This window comes from Perca fluviatilis, chromosome 23 (assembly GCF_010015445.1).
Source record: "Perca fluviatilis chromosome 23, GENO_Pfluv_1.0, whole genome shotgun sequence".
Classification (NCBI taxonomy): Eukaryota; Metazoa; Chordata; class Actinopteri; order Perciformes; family Percidae; genus Perca; species Perca fluviatilis.
The window spans coordinates 25,424,389-25,449,526 of NC_053134.1; the positions used below are offsets into that span (position 1 = coordinate 25,424,389).

The window sequence follows — 25,138 nt, forward strand, 5'->3', positions numbered from 1 at the left end:
TACAGAAAAACATACATAGTTCAAGACTCAAGAATTTTTAGACAACAAAAAAATCACGATCATAAAGGTCTAAGTTGTTAGTCGTAATGCTATTAACAAACTGGAATGAATAGCTCTTCTGGTCATGAAAACAGCCCAGCTTAATTATGGAAAGTGATAGACAACTCCTTGGTTTTAGTGCTGTCCTCAAACTGCGCTGTAAACCGATGTTCCCTGAAGATCAAACATGTCCGCCGCAGGCCTCTTAGACGTGGCCTCAGCACTCTAGCAGTATTGACAGTATTTGAAGAGTCTCATCGGGGGCTGTTTCAAGTCTGGCTGTCAAAGAAAAATGTGTGTGTTTTGAGAGCCTGATTTGTACATCCAAACTGAATATCTGTGTGTGCCCCTTTCTGAGCAGAGCTGAAAAAAAAACCTCTCTCTGATTGTACATGGAGGAAATGAAAGGAGGCCCAGTCAGACTTCCCTCCCTGTTTTGAATCCTTCAGTGCTCCTGCAGCACAATCAAATAACCCTATCGTAGTGCACTGATTTTTTTCTTTCCTTCACTTACTTTCTGTAGCATGCCCTGAGAGAGTTGGAATCCATTTGCGCTGCATGCTAAAAAAGGGAGTGGGTTTTTACAGAGTGGTTAAGTGTTAGGACTTGGTTGGTTTGAGGTTGTGTAATTGTCCAGCTGCAAAGGGAACAGAGGCACCCGGATTTTGACTCCAGACCAGGGCCTGTATTTATGCTCTAAAGAGCCAGTATTAAAAAATAAAAATGTCCTTGCTTACAGTAAAGAATAGGACTCATGTATCAAGTGACTCGGTGCTATCTACAGCAAATCTTTACAAGCAGCTTTTTAAGTCATACCATGTCTGTGATGACATTTCCTGATAAATGAAATAATGGCCTCAGCACCCACAAATACAGGCTGGACGCTAATGAAATGACCTGTACTGTAAATTGAGCATAATGTAGATTCCACTGACTTAACTTTATCTCCTACTTACCACCCAGAGTTACTCTTTTCAACACATTTATTCGTTAATTCCAATCGCTTAACCATGAATAAGCATTTACAAATAGAAACTTTCCAGCGGTAGGGTTATTCAATTCAATTTTATTTATAGTATCAAATAATAACAAGAGCTATCTCGAGACACATTACATATAGAGCAGGTCTAGACCACACTCAATCTACAAAGACCCAACAATTCCAGTAATTCCCCAAGAGCAAGCATTTAGTGGTGAGGAAAAACTCCCTTTAGGGAGAAACCTGGGACAGACCCAGGCTCTTGGTAGGGGGTGTCTGACGGTGCCGGTTGGGGGTGTGATGAACAGTGGCAATAATAGTCTCAATAAAGATAATGGAACTGCGACTAGAAATACTAGTAGTTTGTGTGGCTGGGTTAGCTCAGTTGGTAGAGCAGGTGCACATATATAGAGGTTTACTCCTCGACGCAGCGGCCACGGGTTGGACTCTGACCTGTGGCCCTTTGCTGCGTGTCATTCCCCTTCTCTCTCCCCTTTTGTGTCTTCATCTGTCCTGTGGAATTAAAGGCCTAAAATGCCCCAAAAAATAAGTAATTGTAGTAGTTCATGGCATAGCAGGGCACTGCAGGACGTAGCAGGGCACTGCAGGACGTAGCAGGGCGTAGCAGGGTGCGGAGCAGGACCACGGCGAATGCTGCAACCATGATTTAGGTGCCACCCTAATCCAAGGAAAACTGCTGGGCTCCGGGGAATAAGCTCCCCAGAGCTAGGTTGCACTTTGGTCTGCTGGAAGGCTTTTAATGTGAAACATATTGTTTCAAAATTGGTTTGGCGGCAACAACTGGCAAGCTAAAACTACCAATTGACTTACCTCTTCCCAAAATGTGACCCTTAGCTGTTTGGTCCAGACATCTGGAGTGTATGGTAAGCTTCCTACAGCTGTGCTGTGGGGGAGTCAGTAACTAGTGTGGCATCACGTCAGCTGTAAAAGATCAGCTTTGTTCCTGTGATGAAACGTTGGCTCTGCCGACTCCACAGCTGTCCTCTCTCCTTCACTTTCTCTTCCTCCCACCGTCTCTCATTCTGGCAGTCTTGTTTGTATTCCCGCTGATTTCATCTCTGTCTTGTGCCCTTTGGTTGCGCCCTCGCTGTCACGCTCCTCGTTGTTTCTCAGCATCGCTGCGAGGCTCGCTGCGTCTCGGATCTGTCTTTCTGTCTCCATTAGTCATCCCTCGCCGTTAGCTGCTCCATCTTTTTGTGTGACGCTGCCGCACTCCCTTCATCTTCTGTGTTCATTCAGACAACACGGGGGACTTGGTTGTTGCTGCTTGATTGTCACCTCTGCCAGCAAAGATGATGTTTTCGCCCCCGGCGTCCGTCTGTCTGTCTCTATTAGCAAGATGTCTCATAAAGTTACTGGGGAAGTTAGGTTTCCCATAGAAGCAGGCAAATTTTTATTTTTTAAGGCCAGTTATGTCATGGATCCAGGATACTATGCATCCTGATAAAGTTCCCTTGGCCTTTGGAATTAAAATAGCCCCCCCACATCATCACATACCCTTCACCATATCTAGAGATTGGCATGGGGTACTTTCCATAAAATCATCTCTCAATGCAAATCAAACCAGCTATTAGGCTAACTGACATAAAACCATGCCAATCTCTAGGTATGGTGAAGGGTATGTGATGATGTGGGGCTATTTTAATTCCAAAGGCCAAGGGAATTTTATCAGGATGTATAGTACCCTGGACAAAAATGTTGGAATAAGTGACAAAAACATCAGGGGGATGCGACAAAAGTGTCCAAAAAGACGACCAAAACATTGAAAAAAAAAAAGTTTTAATTTTAAATTTTGACCCAGAAAAACTAAAAGTTGCATGGTCGACGGGGAAGACAACACGAGGGTTAAGCTACTGTTAATAAAAAGCCAAAAAGGTGTAGATGTAGACGTTGTAGATGTTTTACATGTAAAATCTCCCAGGAAAGACAGGGTTATGGAGGCATCTAAATGTAAACCAACTGGGCTGGAAGGGTTAAGTTTAATTGACAGGAAGTGAGAACGCATGACGAAAAGAAAAACCGCAGAGTAGAATTGATTAACGAGTGGGAACAGTATTTTTGTTAAAAACCCGGTTATGAATGCAGCGAAGCCAGGTGAGACCTGAGCCTGACACGCACACCTGGCAGCCATCACAATGAACTTCCATACCTTCTCTCTACAAAGACTCCCTCCCATCGAGCACATCACCATCACTACCTCATCATAGCCTGCAGCTGCCGTGACAACAGCTGTCACTTGCTGACCCACACACACACATGCACAGACACGCGCATATACAACAGCTGAGACAGCTACTTCCTGCCTGTTTGGCAGATAAATATGCGAAGGAGCTGTGTTTCTCATCCCTACTGAATCGAATGCTTTTTATTTATTTTTTTGAAGATGCATACTCTTTACTGCAACACCCTTTCCGAAATGGACAGTTTATTAAAAAGATAGATTATAAAGACCGTAGCGCTCACATATACAGGCTGGCGCCATCTTGGTGGAAAACAGTCCCGACCAGTCGAACGACAAACGTTGGGTATATATTTTAATAAAAGGATATAATTCATGCATTTCCACGTAATTACATTTCGCAAACGTAATTCCGATCGACCCATTGGGAAAAAGCGGACCATGGGAGATTTCAGGCGACAGTTAAGCTCACGTTGCACGGCGTTCGCCTAGCGTTCGCCTAGCGTTCGCCTAGCGTTCGCCTAGCGTTATAAGCTAATTAGCGGTTTTGCGATAAAACTGGTCACATGAAAACATATCCCAGAGAACGGTCGAACTCAGACACACGTGTTATTAACCCCAGGTTCATTTTGCGCCGGGTTTGTCCTTTTAACTTCCAAGTCCCTTGTAATAAGTAGTTTGAGTTGGCGTGCGAAGCTGCAGCAGAGCTCTTCTCTTACTTGCAGGCAGCCCGCTGACCCCACTGTGTCATGAGTGAAGAATGCTGGACTATTGCCACCGCGGCGACCCCCCTCCATCCCCCCTCCGAGGGACCCAATCCCTCAGTGCACGGACGTGACAATGCCTTATCATCCTTTACCACCATAATGTAAACACCTCCTATTCACCGTGCCTATCACTGATTTCATTCAGTGGGGGTGGGGGTTATCTGTGCACCCTTTCATCGGTCAGTCCACAGAGAGCTCTCAACACGGAGTAGATCAACAGCAGCTTCTAATCTACTAATACAGTGAGGTGACAGCGAGTCATGAAGTGTAGGGGGACACACACACCAAAGCCTCCCGTGATGGAAGGACCCAGGGGGAGCAGCCCCGGCAAGTGCCTGGGTGAAAATGAATCCGCCACCATCAACATCTCGCCCCCCCCCCCTGTTCTCCTCCAGCGCCACAAAGCACTGTTTGACAGCATGACGAGAGTGATGACATCACCACCGTACCGCCATGAATAGGGCCGATAGAGCCAGTTTAGGCCAGACACTGGGACACTGGGCCATTGTTACACACACACACACACACACACACACACACACACACACACACACACACACACACACACACACACACACACACTTGCCCTGTGTTCTCATCTGGGTTCACTGCAGCCCTGGATCCCCATCCTGTAAGGATAATTCATAATGATTAAGAGATTAGGAGGTGCCTCCCCACCATCCAACACCCCAACAACAACAGTTCAATCTTTAGTTGTCCCGTTGCCAAGGAGACAGATGGGTGCTGCTCTCACCCAGCCAGTGCCAGGCATTGGCAGCAAAGCTCGGTGTAGCTGGCGCTAGCTCCATTAAGAGAGAACGAGAGGTGTGTGTGTGTGTGTGTGTGTGTGTGTGTGTGTGTGTGTGTGTGTGTGTGTGTGTGTGTGTGTGTGTGTGTGTGTGTGTGTGTGTGTGTGTGTGTGTGTGTGTGTGTGTGTGTGTGTGTTTTGCAGCAGGTGCTGCTGGTGGAGCACTGGGTGATGGAATGTGTTGGTGAAGCCAAATGGATGAGCGTTGCATTATGGGAGCAGTAGATCAACTCCTGCTGATTTGTAGTGGGAGTTTTTGGCCATGAGAAGAAGATGTTTTTTCTTTTTTTCACTGCTGCTGAATAGGGACAAAGCTGAGTGTAATACCAGTGAGGGGTAATCTTTGTTGGCCTGCCCTGTGGAGAAAATGTTGTTTACGTTCTCAACGCTAAAAAACAACATTATTTTAAAGATGAAGATATATACCACTACTATTATTAAACTTGTTTGTAGAGCTTTACTTCTGCATTGCAGATAGTGTCCATTTTCTCCTTCATTGAATCGGTTATCCTGCACTATCCTAAATCATGGATGGATCAGCTATGGACCCCAGGAAGAATAGCTGCTGCAATGCTGTAGCTGATGGGGGTCCTAATGAATTACTGGACCAGTAAACCAAGGGGTTCAGGGGGGCAACTGGACAAGACTCAAAATGACCATGAAAAGATGCCAAACGGCCCAAAGCGACTAACACACAATGAGGTAGAGCTGGGAAATATATCAATATTATATCGATATCGTGATATGAGGCTAGATATCGTCTTAGATTTTGGATATGGTAATATCGTGATATGACATAAGTGTTGTCTTTTCCTGGTTTTAAAGGCTGCATTACAGTAAAGTGATGTACTTTTCTGAACTTACCAGACTGTAACTGTTTTATTATTTGTCTTTACATACTTAGTCATTATATCCACATTACTGATGATTATTTATCTAAAATCTCATTGTGTAAAAATTATGTTGAAAGCACCAATAGTCAACACTACAACATCGTTGCGGTATCGATATCGAGGTATTTGGCCACAAATGTTGTGATATTTGATTTTCTCCGTATCGCCCAGCCCTACAATGAGGCATATTTTCAGTTGTGATTGAACTGTATTTTTTGAGGAACTATATATAGGGCACTTAACATCTACAACAGGTCTACACTTAGAACAGACCCACCGCGGTGACCTTTTTAGTGGAGCTGTTGGTTTAATAGTCGACTCGGAAGAAAGCCAACATTTTGACGATAAACTCCATCAATGCAACAGTCTGTGGAGTTAAACTGGATGGGCCCAGTAACCTCTGAATAGTTCTACTTGTTAAATTGTTATGTGAGCGGCAGCCAACAGGGGGTGCATTATGTCGGCAGGATCATTTTAAAGGCAGCCGCGACTACATTTTTTTGTACAGCCCTATTTCTGAATAGGTGGCAGAAATTTTGCCATGGTGGGCCGCCACTACAAAATCAACATAGAGGAAACGCTGCGTCCACACTACTTCAGCGTTTCCAAACCCCTAAAACTGAGATATTTGGAAACACTGCTGCCCCTGTTTTGGTTTGAAAACTCCAGGGTTGCTTTGTAATCTGGACGGACACAAACAGAGAGCTGAAATTCAACGATGCACGTCAGTCAGTCTTATCGGTTATCGACTGCGAAGCGACTACAAAGAGGCACAAATAACCACAAAGAGACACACAACTACTACAAAGCAACATAAAACGCCCACAAAGAGATGCACACAAAATGACCACAAGAAATGCAAATTCCCAAAAAAAAAAAAGCCCAAAAAGTAACTTTAAAGTGACACAAAACACCTATTAAGAGATGCAAAACAACCCGCAAAGAGACACCATGCCATTGCATTATGGGGAATGTAGAGCCCATTAGGGCTGGGCAATATGGAGAAAATCAAATATCACGATATTTTTTAACAAAATACATCTATCGATACCACAACAATGTTGTAGGGTTGACTTTTGGTGCTTTCACAAAATATTTACTCAATGAGATTTTTGATAAATAATCATCAGTAATGTGGATATAATGTCTAAGTGGGTAAAGGCAAATAATAGAACAGTTACAACAGTCTGGTAAGTTCAGAAAAGTACATCACTTTACTGTAATACAGCCTTTAAAACCAGGAAAAGACAACACTTATGCCATATTACCATATCCAAAATCTAAGACGACATCTAGTCTCATATAACGATATCGATATAATATTGATACATTGCCCAGCTCTAGGGGCCTACTGGTTTTAGGGCTTGATCTCTCTCTTGCAAGCACAGTAAAAGTTGAATTTGGAGCGAAGTCTATGAGCGATAATTAGGATGCTGGTTAATTTTGAGAGAAATGTATAGAGGGTTGTTTCATGTGCTCTGATGACTGATGGACAGACATGTGTCTAATCTGTCTGGATGGCACAACCATGATAAATGGATCATTGTGTATGTGTGGATTTTCCGTGTTCTACCTGTTCAGATACCAACCAGATGCGAGTGCTTCATGAAGCGGCTGCATGTCTGAGCTTGTGTTCCCACATCAGCAGGGATCGTGTGTACTCTACCGGCTCTTTTTCTGCCCAGAATGCATTGTCTGTTGCTTTTTAACGCGTGACCGGCTCGCCAAGGGAGACAATTTAATGTATTCAGCAGATATTGAGGATATGCACAAGCAGATGCTTTTTTTTGAAGTGGCACGAGACATACGTGCCCTGGAGACGGTGACTAATGACGACCACAGGCCTGCTGTCAAAGCCAGGAACGCACACTGCCTGTACCTCTTTTAATGCTGCAGGTGGAACACTGACAGGGTGCTAGTCGGCCACGGCAGTTGCCGAGTTTGCTTTATTAGTGTCTGTCTGCTTGGTCTGCCTCCAAAGGACTCGCACGCACGCACGCACGCACACACGCACGCACAATGTGAATCTGCAGGACCTTGAAGCCAGGCACAAAGCCCGTCAGTCAGTCAGTCAGTCAGTCAGTCAGTCAGTCAGTCAGTCAGTCAGTCAGTCAGTCAGTCAGTCAGTCAGTCAGTCAGTCAGTAATATCATTGTCAGTATCATCAGTCAGTCAGTCAGTCAGAGGCTCCCTGACGCAGGGCAACAGGCTTTAACATGCTTTGTCTAATGAGATGCTGCCTCACTGTCGCTCTCTCCTCGTTGTGTGTGTGTGTGTGTGTGTGTGTGTGTGTGTGTGTGTGTGTGTGTGTGTGTGTGTGTGTGTGTGTGTGTGTGTGTGTGTGTGTGTGTGTGTGCATTTTCATACTAGTGTATATGTATTCTCATGGGGCCTATTGCTTGTAATTAGAGGTGCATTAAGAGATTTGTGGCTCTAATGATGCAGTTTGTGTCATATAATACCCCACCCCTGACACTCGGATGGGGGCGGGGGCATTGGCGCTGGCTCTATGGGGTTTCTATTGATGGAAATGACCTCATTATTTTGCTGATTGTGAGCAGAGGGGGTAAAGAAAGCTATTTTTTTTTTGCAGCAGCAAACTGTTAATGTTCAGCTTGAGAAAGGACGGCAGCAACTGCTGCAGCAACAAAGGCCACGGATATAAATGGAAAAATCTCAGAATTTCTACCTAAGCAAGTTTTAATTGTCCACATTACAGTTTTTCTCAGTCGCTTTCTCGAATCATTCTTTACATTTGCATACCAGTAAGTCAATTTCTCAAATTATTATAAAAAAAAAAAACAATTATTACAAACCGCACCACCGCACAATGGATGACCTGCAAAAGCCTGCAACTTGCTCAAAATCTCAAGTCCATTCCTCAAAATTAATCTTTATATGTATGTAATACATTAATATTTATATATATGTCAGTGCCATCAGAATGTCATGTCTTTGTGTCATTGAGATTGTGTCACAAAGAAGATGCTTAGTTTTGTCAAAAAGCTTGTTGTGTTGTCGATATAAAATGGTACTCTATAGTAGGTTTCTGATCTACACTATGGCTATCTTTTGATGACAATCCTTGAAAATGCACTGCGTGAAGACCTGGTCCCAGGGTGAACATTTTTGAAAACGCCACCCTTGCGTCTTTGTTTGGACGGCGAAGCCGCATACTTGCGTATCGATGATGTCATCGCCACACCACAACAACAAAAATTATACGGTATATTTGACATTTCATAGACTGATATTCAATAATATTAGTAATAATAATATAGGGAAATGTTTTTGTTTTGGGCACTTGTTTGGACATAAGAAGCAATTAGAATTATTCACAGTAAAAAAACAAACAATTTAAATAACAATGAATCGAAAAAAAACATTGCCCGTTATTTACTCTTAGTAACAAGAGAAGGTGAGAGACTGTGTGATGTTGTGTCGAAGTCACACACGCCAGTGACACACGCCATCATGAGACTAGTTTTTGTAACGACTGGGAGTTCGTGTCAGACCCTGTGCCAAACCCTGCATGAAATGTATTCATCAAACAGTTTCATCAGTGTCAGAAGAGACTTGCAGTAGGAAGCCACCGAGAACCAGAACGGGAGAATAGCAGAGAAAGAGGCAGGTGTAGGTCTCTGCTAGAGCGCACACACACACACACACACACACACACACACACACACACGCTTCATTGATCTGTTGTTCCTGAACTGTTGCACCGCTTCTGCTTTGCAATTCAATTTGGGAGGCAGCAGTGAGGGCCATCCACCGGGGCCCCATCGGCCCTCACACTCTTAGCACTGTCTCTTTCACTTTTAACGGCAGAGCTGCTCTCGTCGGCTGCTTTCTCAAGCCCTGCGTAACCCGTGGCAACCAGACCCTTGCACCTTGCTGAGGGGAGGAGTCGAGGAACGAGGGAACAGAATGCTCGTGTGTGAAAGTAAATCAAAGTTAAAGAGGTAAAAAGGCATTCCACCAATCGGCTTTTTCTGCTCTTCCTTGGGGCCTGAGCAATACACCTGCCGTGACATAGGTGCGTCTCCTAGCAACGCTATAGAGTATATGCGTACTTTTGTCAACAGCTAGCTATTTGGGACCAGGCTATTCCCGGTAACAAAAGTGTTTGTTACGGATGTTCCGTCGCTGATGCTCCAGTGTAACACCTCCAGTCTCTCCGATCGCTCTTTCTTCTTCTGTTTTTGAATGTAGTGTAGCGAGCCACGGAGAGCTGTACCCAGCATACCATGCAGCGATGTAACCGCTAATAAGTGGTGCCCTCTCAATGCAATACACAGCGTGTACATATTGCCCTACTACCGTAATACACATGTTGACACTGCACAGCCTTGGGTCCTCGTTTTTGTCCACGAGGACAAAAACAAACAATACAAAACAACAGAGCTAGCGCTAAATGGCCTAGGGGACAGACAGCCTGGTGGAAAAGACTCCATCGTAATGAAAAACGATCTGAGGTTAAATCCTCATCCATACAGAGTCCCAGAGGGTTGTGGGGGGGGGCGGGAGGGGGGGGGTCAACTGACTCACCAATGTCGTTGCTTTAGTTTGCTGTGCAGCGAGCTGCTGAGGGAAGATCCTGCTCTGATACAGCTTGTGTGCTTTTCTCGGCTATCTCGCCACATTGACCTTTTTAAAGATTAAGTAGCCCATTCATTCAAGGCCCAGAGTGCTTTGTCCACACCCCTGTAGTGTGACGCTGTCTGAATGTGGCTTGACTCAGCTGCAAGTGACTGCATCTATATGTGGAGAGTCCAAGCCAAGCTAATTATAGAAAAATGACCCCCAAAACACAGGGCTTTATGCGTCAAGTTCACGGTCTAGATTTGTGCTCCTACTTATTTGAAAGGAAAGAGACGGACGTGCCATGATAGGTCACCCAGACTCCTCTTTGCGTGCGTGTCAAATCAGCCTACATACACACTAAACTGTAGGAATGTAACGATACACTCAACTTACGATTCCACGCCATTCACGGATTTGATTGTTTATTTCACGGAATAAGCCACAGACAAATGACTGAGAAATATTCCTTTTATTTATATCAAAACAACAGATGTGTCCTCTCAACAACAAAAAAAAGTCCAGCTGAAATTGTATTTCATCATAGCAAAAGATGAAAATGAGACGTTTAAAACAAATGCCACATCCAAACGAAGAAGAAAATAGAAGAAAAAGAATCTCTTCAAATAAATAAACTAAGAACACTTGGTGAAGTCTGAAGGTCTGAAGTGAAATCAAAAGTAGATCTTTTAATAGTTTTTGGACAACAGTGGAGCCCTGTGGCACAGAGGAAGAAGATATATCAGGCTTTGATACGGACAACATACTCTGGCTCTGCATGTGGGATTTATTTGACTTGTTTATTATCGAAACTAGATTTATTTCATGTGCACATGGTAAAATGGATTACCAGGACTGAGCTAGAAGAACAGCAGAGCAACATGAGATGCAATCAAGCAACATCAATAATCAGATAATCGATAATCAGTTGAGCAGCAGAATATGCAGACCAATACCTAATCAGCTTAATACTGTTACTCATTGATTTCATGCCAATTCTGAGCTTTAAAATCACTCAAAAGTGTGTGTGTGTGTGTGTGTGTGTGTGTGTGTGTGTGTGTGTGTGTGTGTGTGTGTGTGTGTGTGTGTGTGTGTGTGTGTGTGTGTGTGTGCAACATCTTTTTAAGCAAGAAGATTGGTTGCACGATCCAGGATATGTCTAAAATGTATTTTATGTGACTGAGTGATTTTTATCTGTGAAAGTTCTAGAGCTCATGAACCTGAAACATGAAAAATGGGCAGATAAGATCGAACGGACCGAGACACAGGGATGTGAGAAGCAGATAATGCTAGCAGCGCTGTGTGCGAGGTTTTCCTGTCACACCGCAGCGGAGCAGTTTCCCTCTCGTTTTCCACCTCTCGTTTCACAGAATGGCTAGCCAGGCGTTCAGTTCCCGTTCAGCTCACAGTAAATGGAAATCTATAGTCAAATTCACCTTTCAGCAAGAATTTCAGTGCTAATTACATAAAGTGCATAACGATTAGCAGTGCTAGAGGGGGTGTGTGTGTGTGTGTGTGTGTGTGTGTGTGTGTGTGTGTGTGTGTGTGTGTGTGTGTGTGTGTGTGTGTGTGTGTGTGTGTGTGTGTGTGTGTGTGTGTGTGTGTGCAAATCACATAAACACACACTTAGCCAGAGTGTGCACTTCTAAATCTATATTAAGATTATTAGAATGTGTGTGTGTGTGTGTGTGCATACATACAGTAGCACACTAGCCATGTTTCGGTCAGTGTGCACATCATTTCACCATATATTACTTTTACAACATTAGAGACAATCTAGCTCAACATTTTGACTGAAAAATGCTGAGTTTTTGTGGCACGTTTTCTTAAAAAATGTGATGGAATATGCGGGATATTTATGCAATTTTATGCGCTGGAATTGCGGGAACTTGCAAAAACTTCAGTTTGATGAAAAAGAGAAAAAAGTGATTCCCCCAACACCCTGCTTTTCGATGATGTTCTCGGCGCGTAATTACGTCACTTCATAACGTTCCCATGGCAACAGGGGGAAATGGCTGCTCTTGTGTGAAGTAAACGCAACATTTTTCAACTTTCTGCTAAGATATATGTGACTTTTTTGCAACGAAAATGCGGGGATTATGAAATCATGCAAGCCTTGCATATTTTGCGCGGAAATCGGCAATTTATGCGGCGAAAGTGTGGCGTATTTGAAAATATAAATATGCAGACTTTGGCTGATTATGCATTGAATTATGCGATCGCATAATCACGTTTTTCTGGAGGGACTGAGTTATAGTCCTGTACAGATTAAAAGTGTATAGAAGGCCAACACTGCCAGGATTAGGGATTGATTTCCTTCCGTGCTGTATTTAAAACATTTTCTCAAATCCCCTGATGACACCGGCAGATCTAGTCTCTCCCGGGTCATACAGGGGGCACAAGTGAGGTTGTTGGTATACGTACTGGAGTGTAAAACGCCCCGCGTTTCCTAGGGAGTTTTGTGTGTAGGAGAGCTCTGATTAAGGCTTCTAATCCTTCGGCCTGGTGACTCCAGTCACAAGAGCAGAGATTCTCTCACAGGGATTAGTCTGCTGTCTGTTTACTTAACTGTTTGTATTCTGTTGTAATCTGAACATTTACGGTAGACAGCGTAAGCCTGTTTTCACTAAATATGTTTACAGCGTCTCGAAGGGGAATGCAGCCACCTTTACACAGCAAGATGAGTAAAATCGATCCAGGAAGCAATACTCACCCTGTCGCAACAGTTGTGTTAAGTCTTCTGTGGCTCTGGAGGAGCTTTTGTCAAGTCTGAGAAAATAATCCGGGTGATGTCATGCTGATGTCATCAGGGTTATCTCGGCTGGGGCTCGGACACCACACATTTATATTAGAAAGCCTGTGTTAGAAACTCAGGGATTTGAGTTTGAAAGGACACTGAAGTTTGACTAGAGAGCTAAATTTGACGTCTGTGGTTTGCCGCTCCTGGAAATGTTAGTTGCTGTGCAAATGCTGCTTGGTTTAACTCCAAAGAGTTTACTGCTCACTAACACTAAACCCCATGCTACGATCCATCATTCAAGGCACACGCTGACCTGCATCTTGACATTTTCACTGAGCGTTGCACCTCTGAAATGGCACTTTTTACTCACTGAAAGACCAAATATTCATGTGGAGACCGAAAGGAATGTCGCACTCAAACATACTAATGAAAATAATACTAAAAAATAAACTGTGCTGTTTTAGATGCTAATACTCCCTTTCAAGCCCGTGTGTGTGTGTGTGTTATGTCTTAAAATTCCATGCCATGCTCTTGTGATATTGATAGTGTCTGTGTCATGTTCATGCTCTACTCATTCTTATGCATCATTAATCTGCTTTTCTGTGTGCATTTGTTTTGACATTGCGCTCTTTTTTTTCCTTCCTTTTTTTTTTTGCTCCATGTTTTTCTGCATGTGGCTCGCCCGTAGCTTTGTACCAATGGCTAGAAGCAGACCGCCAAGGCAGGGATCCAGATACTGCAGCCACAGGTAAAACCCCATCAACTGTTCCACATCTTCATAACCTCACGCTGTCTTCCTGCCGTGTTCTTTACATGGTGTCACCACACCCCAACAGTGACTCTGTATAATCAAAATTGCAGATACATTTAGGGGCCCTATTTTAACGATCTAAGCGCATGGCGTGAAGCGCCTGGCGCAGGTGCGTTGAGGGCGTGTCCAAATCCACTTTTGCTAGTTTAACAGCGGTAAAAAAGGGTCCGTGCGCCGGGCGCCTGGTTCTAAAGGGTTGTACTTAGTGTCTCCATTAATCAGAGGTGTGTTTTGGGCGTAAAATGCAATCAACCAATCAGAGATCATCTCCCATTCCCTTTAAAAGCCAGGCGCTTTTGGACCTCGGTGCATATGATGATGGCAGATTTGCACCGTAATATTTTTATTTGTAATCTTCTGCGTGTGTGTGCTGTTGTGCGTCCCTGTGTGTGTAACAAGCATAGTGTGCGCACGCTGTGCACGAGCCTAGGAGCATTTTACTAACGCTCTGTTAAAATAACAATGAAATGCTGCGCTATTGACTTTAGACCAGGTTTTTGTTAGTCAATGGCACAATCACTTCCCGCTGCCTCAAGATAGCAATACTCCCAGAATGCACCTGAACACACCTCCCTGTAAGACCAGCACGCCCATGGGCGCACAGATGGGCGCAGGTGCATTTGCTATTTAAATTGACAACTGCGTCGGTCTTAAACTAGCAAAGAGACTTGGGTCGGGCTTTACGCTGCGCCGGCCCCTGATCTTAAAGCTGTGACCCTAAGAGCACAGCGGCCCCAGATCTTACAAGTTGAAGTGTACCTTTATCGGGGCTTTGATTTTGAGAAAGATTGAATTGAAACCCCATTTATTTTCCCCAAAGAGAAACGACTCCAGTCTCACTTCTAGGCCCCTGTCCATCCATCTGCTTCCACCACTTCCACCTGGATTACACCCTTCAATACATTTCATCCTCTTAGCCTCTCTCTCATGTTCTTACTTCGTTGTACAGTATTTGGGTCAACTTCCTCTGAGCTCCAAATCAGTTTCTCTTTACCCCTGTCATCCGAACCCTGATGAAAGAAATGTAGTCGTCCTGTTTCCCTGCCTCATTGCCTTGTTTGGTTTTTATGTCTTTTCCCCCCTTGCGGACTGGATTTTGTGGAGTCATTAAACTTAGAAGATGGAGGGCTTAAACAAAGCAAGCCTCTCTCTTACCCTTCTCTTTTCTTCCCCCTCTTCATCCTTTCCCTGTCACCTTCTGTTCGTCATGGTTAAGGGCCTCACAGAGCCTCGGTTGTCCTCTTTGTGCTTGCAGAGAAGACACAAAGCCCAAAACCCTGGACTTCCTGTGGCACACAGACAACTAGTGAAATCATGATGTGTGTTTGAGTGTACAATCCCCAGTTCCAATGAATTCAGGACGTTGTGTAAAGTCCAGTTCAGACCAAAGATTCACGACGAGAAACCGTTTCAGCGGTCTGAACAGGTCCGTCTCAGCTCGACTCACGCCATCTGATGGCGTTGCTGCGACTCAGCTGGTGGAGTCTCCAGAGGCTGGTTTTAGAACGTAAGAGACATCTCCTGTTTCAACAGCCAATAGAGAAGTCAGCTGGTGGAGTCTCCAGAGGCTGGTTTTAGAACGTAAGAGACATCTCCTGTTTCAACAGCCGATGGAGAAGTCAGCTGGTGGAGTCTCCAGAGGCTGGTTTTAGAACGTAAGAGACAGCTCCTGTTTCAACAGCCGATGGAGAAGTCAGCTGGTCGAGTCTCCAGAGGCTGGTTTTATAACGCCAGAGACATCTCCTGTTTCAACAGCCAATAGAGAAATCAGCTGGTAAAGTCAGCTATTAAATATAGAAAAAAAATGGTCCATAATCCATTTTATTTTGATGTTACAAACAGCTGGTCGAAATGTCAGAGTTTAGACTGAGCCTCAACGACCACACGAAAGCACGCTAACGTTCTATGGTCAAGAGAGATATAGTGACCGAAGAGAGGGAGCACCCAGTGGTGTTACAACAAAGCCGTTAATCAGAGAAATAAAACATGTTTTCGCTGATTGATCACTAGAAATGTAACAGTAGCAAGCATCTCACTATCACTAACGTTATCCACATTCATATTTAGATGAAACAAATGATATATCCAGCTACAAAAAAGCTTAAAGGAACACGCCGACTTATTGGGAATTTAGCTTATTCACCGTAACCCCCAGAGTTAGACAAGTCGATACATACCCTTCTCATCTCCGTGCGTGCTGTAAAGCTGTCTGACGGCTCCAGCGACATCAGGCCAGCACAGAACATGCAGGTGAATGGTTCCAGTAATCCTACTGCTCCGAATAAGTGACAAAATAACGCCAACATGTTCCTATTTACATGTTGTGATTTGTAGAGTCACAGCGTGTACAAAAAAAACAACGTAACATGAGACACAGCCGTCTTCTAACCGTAAACAAACCGGGAACTATATTCTCATATATAGTATTTAGAATATAGTACTTGGGCGGAGTGATATGCTCACAGCAAGCCTGTCTGAGAATATAGTTCCCGGTTTGTTTACTGTTAGAAGACGGCTGTGTCTCATGTTAGGTTGTTTTTTTTGTACGCGTTTTTTTTGTACGCTGTGACTCTACAAATCACAACATGTAAATAGGAACATGTTGGCGTTATTTTGTCACTTTTGTCACAATTCGGAGCAGTAGGCTAGTTGGAACCAGTTACCTGCAGGATCTGGGCTAGGCTAAGCTAATGCCGGCAGACGCGTCAGCCAGCGTGCCAACAACGCGAGAAGGGTTTATTTTATTCTTACTCTGGGGGTTACGGTGAATAAGCTAAATTCCCAATAAGTCGGCGTGTTCCTTTTAAAAGTCAGAAGTTAGGACAGAAGTACAAAGAGGTGTTGTTATGGAGATGATACACCGTCTCGTCTTGCCGCGTTGGTGTGAACTGGCAGGTTTCAGAACGCTGCAGACCGGCTCGTTGCAAGAACTTGCAAGTTTCATCTCGTCTCGTCGTGGATCTGTGGTCTGAACTGGGCTTAAAACGTAAATAGGAACAGAATACAATGATTTGCAAATCCTTTTCAACCTCTATTCAATTGAATACACTACAAATACAAGATATTAAATGTTAAACTTTCCTTCAAATATTCACTCATTTTGAATTTGATGCCTGCAACACGTTCCAAAAAAGCTGGGACAGGGGCAAGAAAAGAGTGGGAAAGTTGAGGAATCCTCTAAAAAACACAGTTTGGGACATTCAACAGTGTGAACAGAGTGTCATGATTGGGTATAAAAGGAGCAAAAGGCTCAGTCGGTCCCGAGCAAGTATCGGGCGAGGTTCACCACTTTGTTAATAGTCCAACAGTTTAAGAACAATGTTTCTCAACGTTCAATTGCAAGGAATTTAGGGATTTTATCATCTACAATTAGGGCTGCACGATATGAGGAAAATATCTAATTGCGAATATTTTGACTGATGTTGCGATTGAGATTTGATTCACGATATTGGAGGGAATGATCATTTTTGTCTCATTCTAATTTTCATTGAAAATATTAAAATGAAAATGATTATAGTGCGATTTTTGCGAGGATCTGTACCAAACAAAGATTTGTTTGTTTTTGTAAGATAATTTTGATAGCGACAGTGGATAGACAGGAAAGGGAGGAGAGAGAGAGGGGACGACACGCAGCAAAGGGCCACAGGTCTGATTCGAACCAGGGTTGCTGCAAAGAACTCAGCCTACGTGGGGCGCTCTACTGGGTGAGCTAGAGGCCGCCCCACAAAGATTTCACAAGATTTTTTCTGTAGGTTAGGATTTGTAGGCCTGGACGTCTCTGCAGCACCACAATACTTCATTCAGAATGGTTTGACACAGATTTTGCCTTTTAAACAAATATAAATGCGTGTGTTCGTGCGTGAAAAAGAAATAGAGAAATTCAGTGTATGTGTGCAGTATGTCATCTTGAATTAGTTGACAGCAACTTGAGGCCATTATGCTGCTATGTGTACATGCTTAAACAAATCAGATATTGCCTTATCAGGTGATGTAAATGTCATCTCTTTCCCTCACATACAGTAGGATCCCAGAACAGTAGTCCACTCGGGACTGTGAAACATTGTTTTGCTTTGTTTTATTCTCCAAGCCTTCTTAAATGTCAGCTGGCCTTTTCATTATTCATCTGGTGTAGCCCATCAACCTTCCACCCTCTCTCTCTCTCTCTCTCTCTCTCTCTCTCTCTCTCTCTCTCTCTCTCTCTCTCTCTCTCTCTCTCTCTCTCTGAAATATGTAGGCCTCAAGGATACACACAATGTAGTTTAGTGAGAAACATAGAATTTTAACATAATTGTGTTTAAGAAAGCTCCACATGGCACCTTTTTTTTTTTTTTTGACTTTCTACAGTAGAGCAAAAAAGTATTTAGTCAGCCACCAATTGTGCAAGTTCTCCCACTTAAAAAGATGAGAGGCCTGTAATTTTCATCATAGGTACACTTCAACTATGAGAGACAAATTGAGAAAAACAAATCCAGAAAATCACATTGTAGGATTTTTAATGAATTAATTGATAAATTCCTCGGTAAAGTAAGTATTTGGTCACCTACAAACAAGCAATATTTCTGGTTCTCACAGACCTGTAACTTCTTCTTTAAGAGGCTCCTCTGTCCTTCACTCGTTAACTGTATTAATGGCACCTGTTTGAACTTGTTATCAGTATAAAAGACACTTGTCCACAACCTCAAACAGTCACACTCCAAACTCCACTATGGCCAAGACCAAAGAGCTGTCAAAGGACACCAGAAACCAAATTGTAGACCTGCACCAGGCTGGGAAGACTGAATCTGCAATAGGTAAGCAGCTTGGTGTGAAGAAATCAACTGTGGGAGCAATTATTAGAAAATGGAAGACATACAAGACCACTGATAATCTCCCTCGATCTGGGGCTCCACGCAAGATCTCACCCTGTGGGGTCAAAATGATCACAAGAACGGTGAGCAAAAATCCCAGAACCACATGGGGGACCTAGTGAATTACCTGCAGAGAGCTGGGACCAAAGTAACAAAGGCTACCATCAGTAACACACTACGCCGCCAGGGAATCAAATCCTGCAGTGCCAGATGTGTCCCCCTGCTTAAGCCAGTACATGTCCAGGCCCGTCTGAAGTTTGCTAGAGAGCATTTGGATGAACCAGAAGAGGATTGGGAGAATGTCAGATGGTCAGATGAAACCAAAATAGAACATTTTGGTAAAAACTCAACTCGTCATGTTTGTTGGAGAAAGAATGCTGAGTTGCAGCCAAAGAACACCATACCTACTGTGAAGCATGGGGGTGGAAACATGCTTTGGGGCTGTTTTTCTGCAAAGGGACCAGGACGACTGATCCGTGTAAAGGAAAGAATGAATGGGGGCATGTATCGTGATATTTTGAGTGAAAACCTCCTTCCATCAGCAAGGGCATTGAAGATGAAACGTGGCTGGGTCTTTCAGCATGACAATGATCCCAAACACACCGCCCGGGCAACGAAGGAGTGACTTCGTAAGAAGCATTTCAAGGTCCTGGAGTGGCCTAGCCAGTCTCCAGATCTCAACCCCATAGAAAATCTTTGGAGGGAGTTGAAAGTCCATGTTGCCCAGCGACAGCCCCAAAACATCACTGCTCTAGAGGAGATCTGCATGGAGGAATCGGCCAAAATACCAGCAACAGTGTGTGAAAACTTATAGAAAACGTTTGACCTCTGTCATTGCCAACAAGGGTATATAACAAAGTATTGAGATGAACTTTTGTTATTGACCGAATACTTATTTTCCACCATAATTTGCAAATAAATTCATTAAAACCCCTACAATATGATTTTCTGGATTATTTTTATTTTTCTCATTTTGTCTCTCATACTTGAAGTGTACCTATGATGAAAATTACAGGCCTCTCTCATCTTTTTAAGTGGGAGAACTTGCACAATTGGTGGCTGAATAAATACTTTTTTGCCCCACTGTATACGTTTTCTCATTGTCATGAAATCCCAAGTGCAGAGCCAAACCACTACCAAGTATTATGTGTAGGGTTGGGTCCTGAATTTGATCTTTTTAGGCACAGAATTGCCTCCTTAATATTGAGTATTGAAAAATGCCTCGTCACTCAATACCAAATTTCAATACCTAAGTAGTAAATCTCGTCAGCATCAGTGAGCCAATAAGCACGCAGCATGCTCCTACCCAGATCTAATAATGCTAAGCTACCGTCAATGAAACCCAACACTGATGTTTAGCAATAAAAGCCTACCAGAGAAGGGGAGGATTATTTTTAGTAAGGTTCCTGGAAAACTTTTCATTAGCGCTGCAATGATTGGTCGATTAATCGAGTAGATTGACAGAAAATCAAGTTGTTTGCTCAAGTTGTTTGTTAATCCAGTAATCATTCAAATGGAGTTGAAATTGCAGATTAATAGATGGTAAAAAAGTTTAGTTAGTTTTGGAGAGGACGAGATCTCTGCAGATAATTCGGCTTCTGGTCCAAACCTCCTGAACAATGAACACTCAAGTAATCCTAACCGGGAAAAGCTGATTGCAATGACGGCAATAGTGGTGAAGAGAGTATTGAGTCTTATTAAAATATGATCAAATGTGGATAATTTATAAATATAAGCATTTGTCAAACAAAGGCCTCTGCTGGTGAGATAAATAACCTGACTACTATTTACAGTAATTGTAATGAGTCATCGGGCCCTATTTAAATGATATAAGCGCACGCCGTGTACAAATCCACTTTTGCTAGTTTGACGGCGGAAAAAAGGGTCCGTGTGCCAGGCGCATGGTTCTAAAGGGTTGTACTTAGTGTCTTAATTAATTCGTAGGTGTGTTTTTGGCGTAACATGCAATGAACCAATCAGAGTGTCATCTCCTATTCCCTTTTAAAAGCCAGGCGCGTTTGGACCTCGGAGCATTTCTGTTATGATGGAGGATTTGCTGAGCAGGAAAGAGGAGAGGAAGAAGAGGAGAAGAAACTGATCTGCTCGTGCGTGAAGTGAAAGCGCGCGAGCAGATCATATCACAATACGATTTCATATTGTAATATTTTAATCTTTTGCATGTTTGTGTGCTGCCACGTGTCCATGTGTGTGTAACAAGCATAGTGTGCGCGTGCTGTGCACAAGCCTTGGAGCATTTTACTAATGCTCTGTTAAAATAACAACGAAATGCTGCGTTATTGACTTTAGACCAGGTTTTTGTTGGTCAATGTCACGATCACTTTCCACTGCCTCAAGATAGCAATACGCCCAGAATGCACCTGAACACTCCCAGTAAGACCAGCCAGTAAGACCAGCCCATGGGCGCAAAGATGGGCACAGGTGTATATGCTATTTAAACGACGTGGGCGCTGAACGGGAAATTGACAACTGCGTCTTAAACTAGCAAAGACACTTGTGTCAGGCTTTGGCTTTGCGCCGGGTGTAAGATAGGGCCCCATTGTGTTCGCCATATCCTCACACAAAAGCCATATTGATGCGGTGTATGGCCCACCGTGGAATGATCAACGATTAAACGTTCCAAGCGATCAGTCTTCCCCAAATCCTTTATCCTGCACTCGTCTCCAGTAACCTTCTAACCTCGCTCCAATCATAATTGGGCGCAAACTATCTACAGATAATACACTGCTCTGAGTTACAGAGCCCATTCAATTATCTGAAATCAATGTAGCTTTGTTCCCATCTTGTTGCAGGGCTGTTGGTCACTGAAAGGAAATGAAATGGTGTGTGGATTAGTGGCGACATTTAATAGTCCAGAGAGAGTCATCACAGAGCTGCAGATTTGACCCCAGTATCGGAGCACCATCATCACTTCACCAGCAAAAAAGTTTGAGCATTTACCCTGTCGAAGTGCCCCTGAGCAAGAGTCTTAATGATCTTTGTAATTGTCCCACTGGGGATAAATAAATGTATTGGATTGCATTGATTCAGAATCACTTAGCAGAACACTAGTCTGTAGTTGACTGTCAAAGGAGAATTTCACCATGGATAAGTGAATTACATTATTTGTGTTACAATTTTAAAAGGTTTAAAGCTAGAAAGATCTACTTTCTACTCAATAGTCTCTGTGAAATCTGTTGATAGGATGTTTAGGATGAATGTTTCCTGTTAAATTAAACCTAGAAAGACAAGGCAGCGTCCATCAAGGCATTAATGAATAGCAGATAGCCTTCATCAGAAGACCAAGAGCTTTTTCTTTTATAAATCTACGATGAAAGACTAGAACACCCCAGGAGCCGAAGCACAAACAGTCACATGAGTTCCATCTCCAACAAAACATAACAGCCACAAACAGCCACATTTCTGAATTAATTCCGAAAAGCTAATAGGATTTTCCTGGAAAGGACAGTGTGAGCTTTTCTGTCAAGGAAGTTTCTTTTCTTCAGGACAATAACAGACCTGTAAAATGAAGAAAAGAAATTTATTTTTTGTGTGCTACTCTTTGTGTTTCTGTTTTACATTTAAATCATTTTGCTGATGCTGTGATTCAGAAGGATTTAGAATAAGCCCAGTGGCACAATACGTCTATATTCTCAATCACCAAGAACAGTGGTGCATACACAGAAAGCAGCAGAGAAAAGAAATACATGTAGTGAGATAGCAGATAATATAAGCAGTTGTGGTGGACAGCTGTTGTGTCCTGAGCAGCTGTTGGGCTGTCCTGCATTAGACACAGTTTGTCTCTGCTATGTGCTGTGACAACTGGCTGTCTCTCTCTCTCTCTCTCTCTCACACACACACACACACACACACACACACACACACACACACACACACACACACACACACACACACACACACACACACACACACACACACACACACAATCAAATCTCATTTTTTGATTGTAAAAATAAAACCACTGCATATGAGTGATTGAGAAGCTCCGATATATCCAGAAGGCAATATAGAAGTGCTGGAAACTAAACAAATATGGACACCTCACATCAGCCAAATACTACAGCTCATTGTAATTTCACTCAAATGTAATAGATATAGCTTTATATTGAATTCAATTTTATTTACAGTATCAAATCATAACAAGAGTTATCTCAGGACACTACAGATAGAGCAGGTCTAGACCACACTCTATAATTTACAAAGACCCAACAATTCCAGTAATTCCCTCAAGAGCAAGCATTTAGTGGTGAGGAAAAACTCCCTTTAGGGAGAAACCTGGGACAGACCCAGGCTCTTGGTAGGCGGTGTCTGACGGTGCCGGTTGGGGGTGTGATGAACAGTGGCAATAATAGTCACAATAAAGATAATGGAACTATGACTAGAAATAGTAGTTGTTGTAGTAGTTCATGGCGTAGCAGGGCACTGCAGGACGTAGCAGGGCATAGCATGGTGTAGCAGGGCACTGCAGGATGTAGCAGGACGTAGCAGGGCACAGCAGAATGTAGCAGGGCACTGCAGGACGTAGCAGGGCACTGCAAACCTCCTAGCTCCACCATCCATCTGATATCTCTCTGATCCGGGCATTCGAGATGACAGGTTTAATTGTTATTGCCATTCAAAGTAGACTTTACAGAAGATGTTAAACTTTAGAGAAGGTGATCATTATGTGTAGTTCCCTGATTGTATTGGAGACTGACACAAGTGAGGGAAAGACTGAAAAAGACACACGCAATGTCCGGCTTATTAGAGCTGTGTGGTAGTGTGTGTCCATTGGGGTGCGTGTTGATATGGGGGATGGGGGGGTCCAGCTGCTGACAGAGAGCAATCTCATACATGCAGTCAGAGTGGCTGTCAGTGACACATACTGTACAAGAGTGCATCACGCCAGTGCTGCTTTTTCTGTCCCTGTAGAGACTACTGAGCCAATGCTCCTGATTCTACACAGCTTCATTTTTCTTAACCCGAAACATCCAACTATATAACATCAGAAACATACATACACTTTAGTCAAATGGATATATGACGCTTCATGTAAATATAATAAAGACTGTTTATATTTGAGGTTGTTAAACTTGTCATACCAACTTGTTCTCATGGTCCAAACCTTTTGCGTTACCGCTGCATCATTGTCTTTGTCCCTGTCTTCTCCTTTTTCCAGGCGAAAACTTTGAGCAGAGCCCCCTGAAGAGGACGTTCAAGTCCAAAGTTTTGGCCCGCTACCCTCAGAACGTGGAGTGGAATCCCTTCGATCAGGATGCTGTCAACATGGTAGGTTGATTGTACCATTTATATGGGAAGAATATATGTATATAAGTGAGGGTGAACTGTAATGATGCCAACAATACATCCGGCAGGGCAGGAAGAACCACACATTATGAGCATAGAGGCCCTTGATTAAGACACACAGTGCCGTCTCAAGGGATCCTGTGTAACGGAGCTGTCATAAATCCCCTCCCAGAGAGCTTTGCACGGAGCGCCGCATTGAATACATCTTCCTGTTTCAGTGGTCTCAATCTAGATGTTTGGTGTCAAGGAGTTGGATGAAATGTAGAGGCAATGGCAGAAAGGCAGTTGTTTCTGATAAGGAAAAATCACACTCCTTTGTGTTTTTATTTCTTATTTTTGGGCATTTCTGCCTTTTATTAGAGAGGAAAGCTGAGATATGAAAGGGGAGAGAGAGGGGGGAAGACATGCAGGAAACCCGTCACACGTCGGAATCGAACCCTGGACCTTACCACTACTACATGTGCGCCCGCTCTACCAAATGAGCTAATCGGCCACAAAATCACACTCGCAACTCAAGTCAGAATACACAAGCACTGTTCACATACTGCAGGAGTCAGAGGAATTCCTCTTTTCAGAAAGCAGGAAACATCATAAATCTGCTTAATATATTTAAAAAAGAACTTCAGGTCTTGCCTCGTCACTTTTTTTTCTCTTCAGGATCATCATAATCCAGCCGATAGTTGCCTGTACTTCAGTGGTTATAGTGCTGATGGCTAATACGGCACAACTTTTTAAAGTTGCCATTTTGCTCACCTGGTGGAGCGTGCGCCCCATGTACCAGGGCTCAGTCCTTACCGCAGTGGCCCAGGGTTCGAGTCCAACCTCTGGCCCTTTGCTGCATGCCTTCTTGCAATTTTTTTCTCCTTCTATTTCCCAAAACCAGACATTTAGAGTTATAGAAAAGTCCTTACATTTGTTTTTGAAAAACCAGTGGAATGTGCTAAACTGTCAGTACGGTGACCTTGACAGGAAGAACGAGAGGGGATTGTGTGTGTGTGTGTGTGTGTGTGTGTGTGTTGTTGTTTTTCTGTGTCTCTTTCTCTTGTGGTCCCCGCCTATTTTTCCACCTGCCCTGGCGTCAGCGCTGCTGAATAATTCAGCCGCGGTTCTCGCCTTACGTCGGCATGGAAACGGGCCATTATGCAGCGCTGCAGGGCCTGACACCCG

At 43.5% G+C, this 25,138-nt stretch overlaps 1 protein-coding gene across 8 annotated transcripts in view; it reads left to right on the plus strand.

Annotated features, from left to right (window-relative positions):
• The window catches only part of LOC120553524 (DENN domain-containing protein 5B-like), an 89,378-nt gene that overhangs the window by 22,034 nt on the left and 42,206 nt on the right, over positions 1-25,138 (plus strand). For 5 of the 8 annotated variants that reach the window (XM_039792041.1, XM_039792042.1, XM_039792043.1 and 2 more), the window contains exons 2-3: positions 13,698-13,757; positions 23,844-23,953. In XM_039792041.1, coding sequence (XP_039647975.1) covers positions 13,698-13,757; positions 23,844-23,953 — 170 coding nt within the window. Of the gene's footprint in view, positions 1-13,697; positions 13,758-21,498; positions 21,612-23,843; positions 23,954-25,138 lie in introns of those variants that run through there. The other 3 variants (XM_039792044.1, XM_039792048.1, XM_039792049.1) reach the window with 2 other exon arrangements.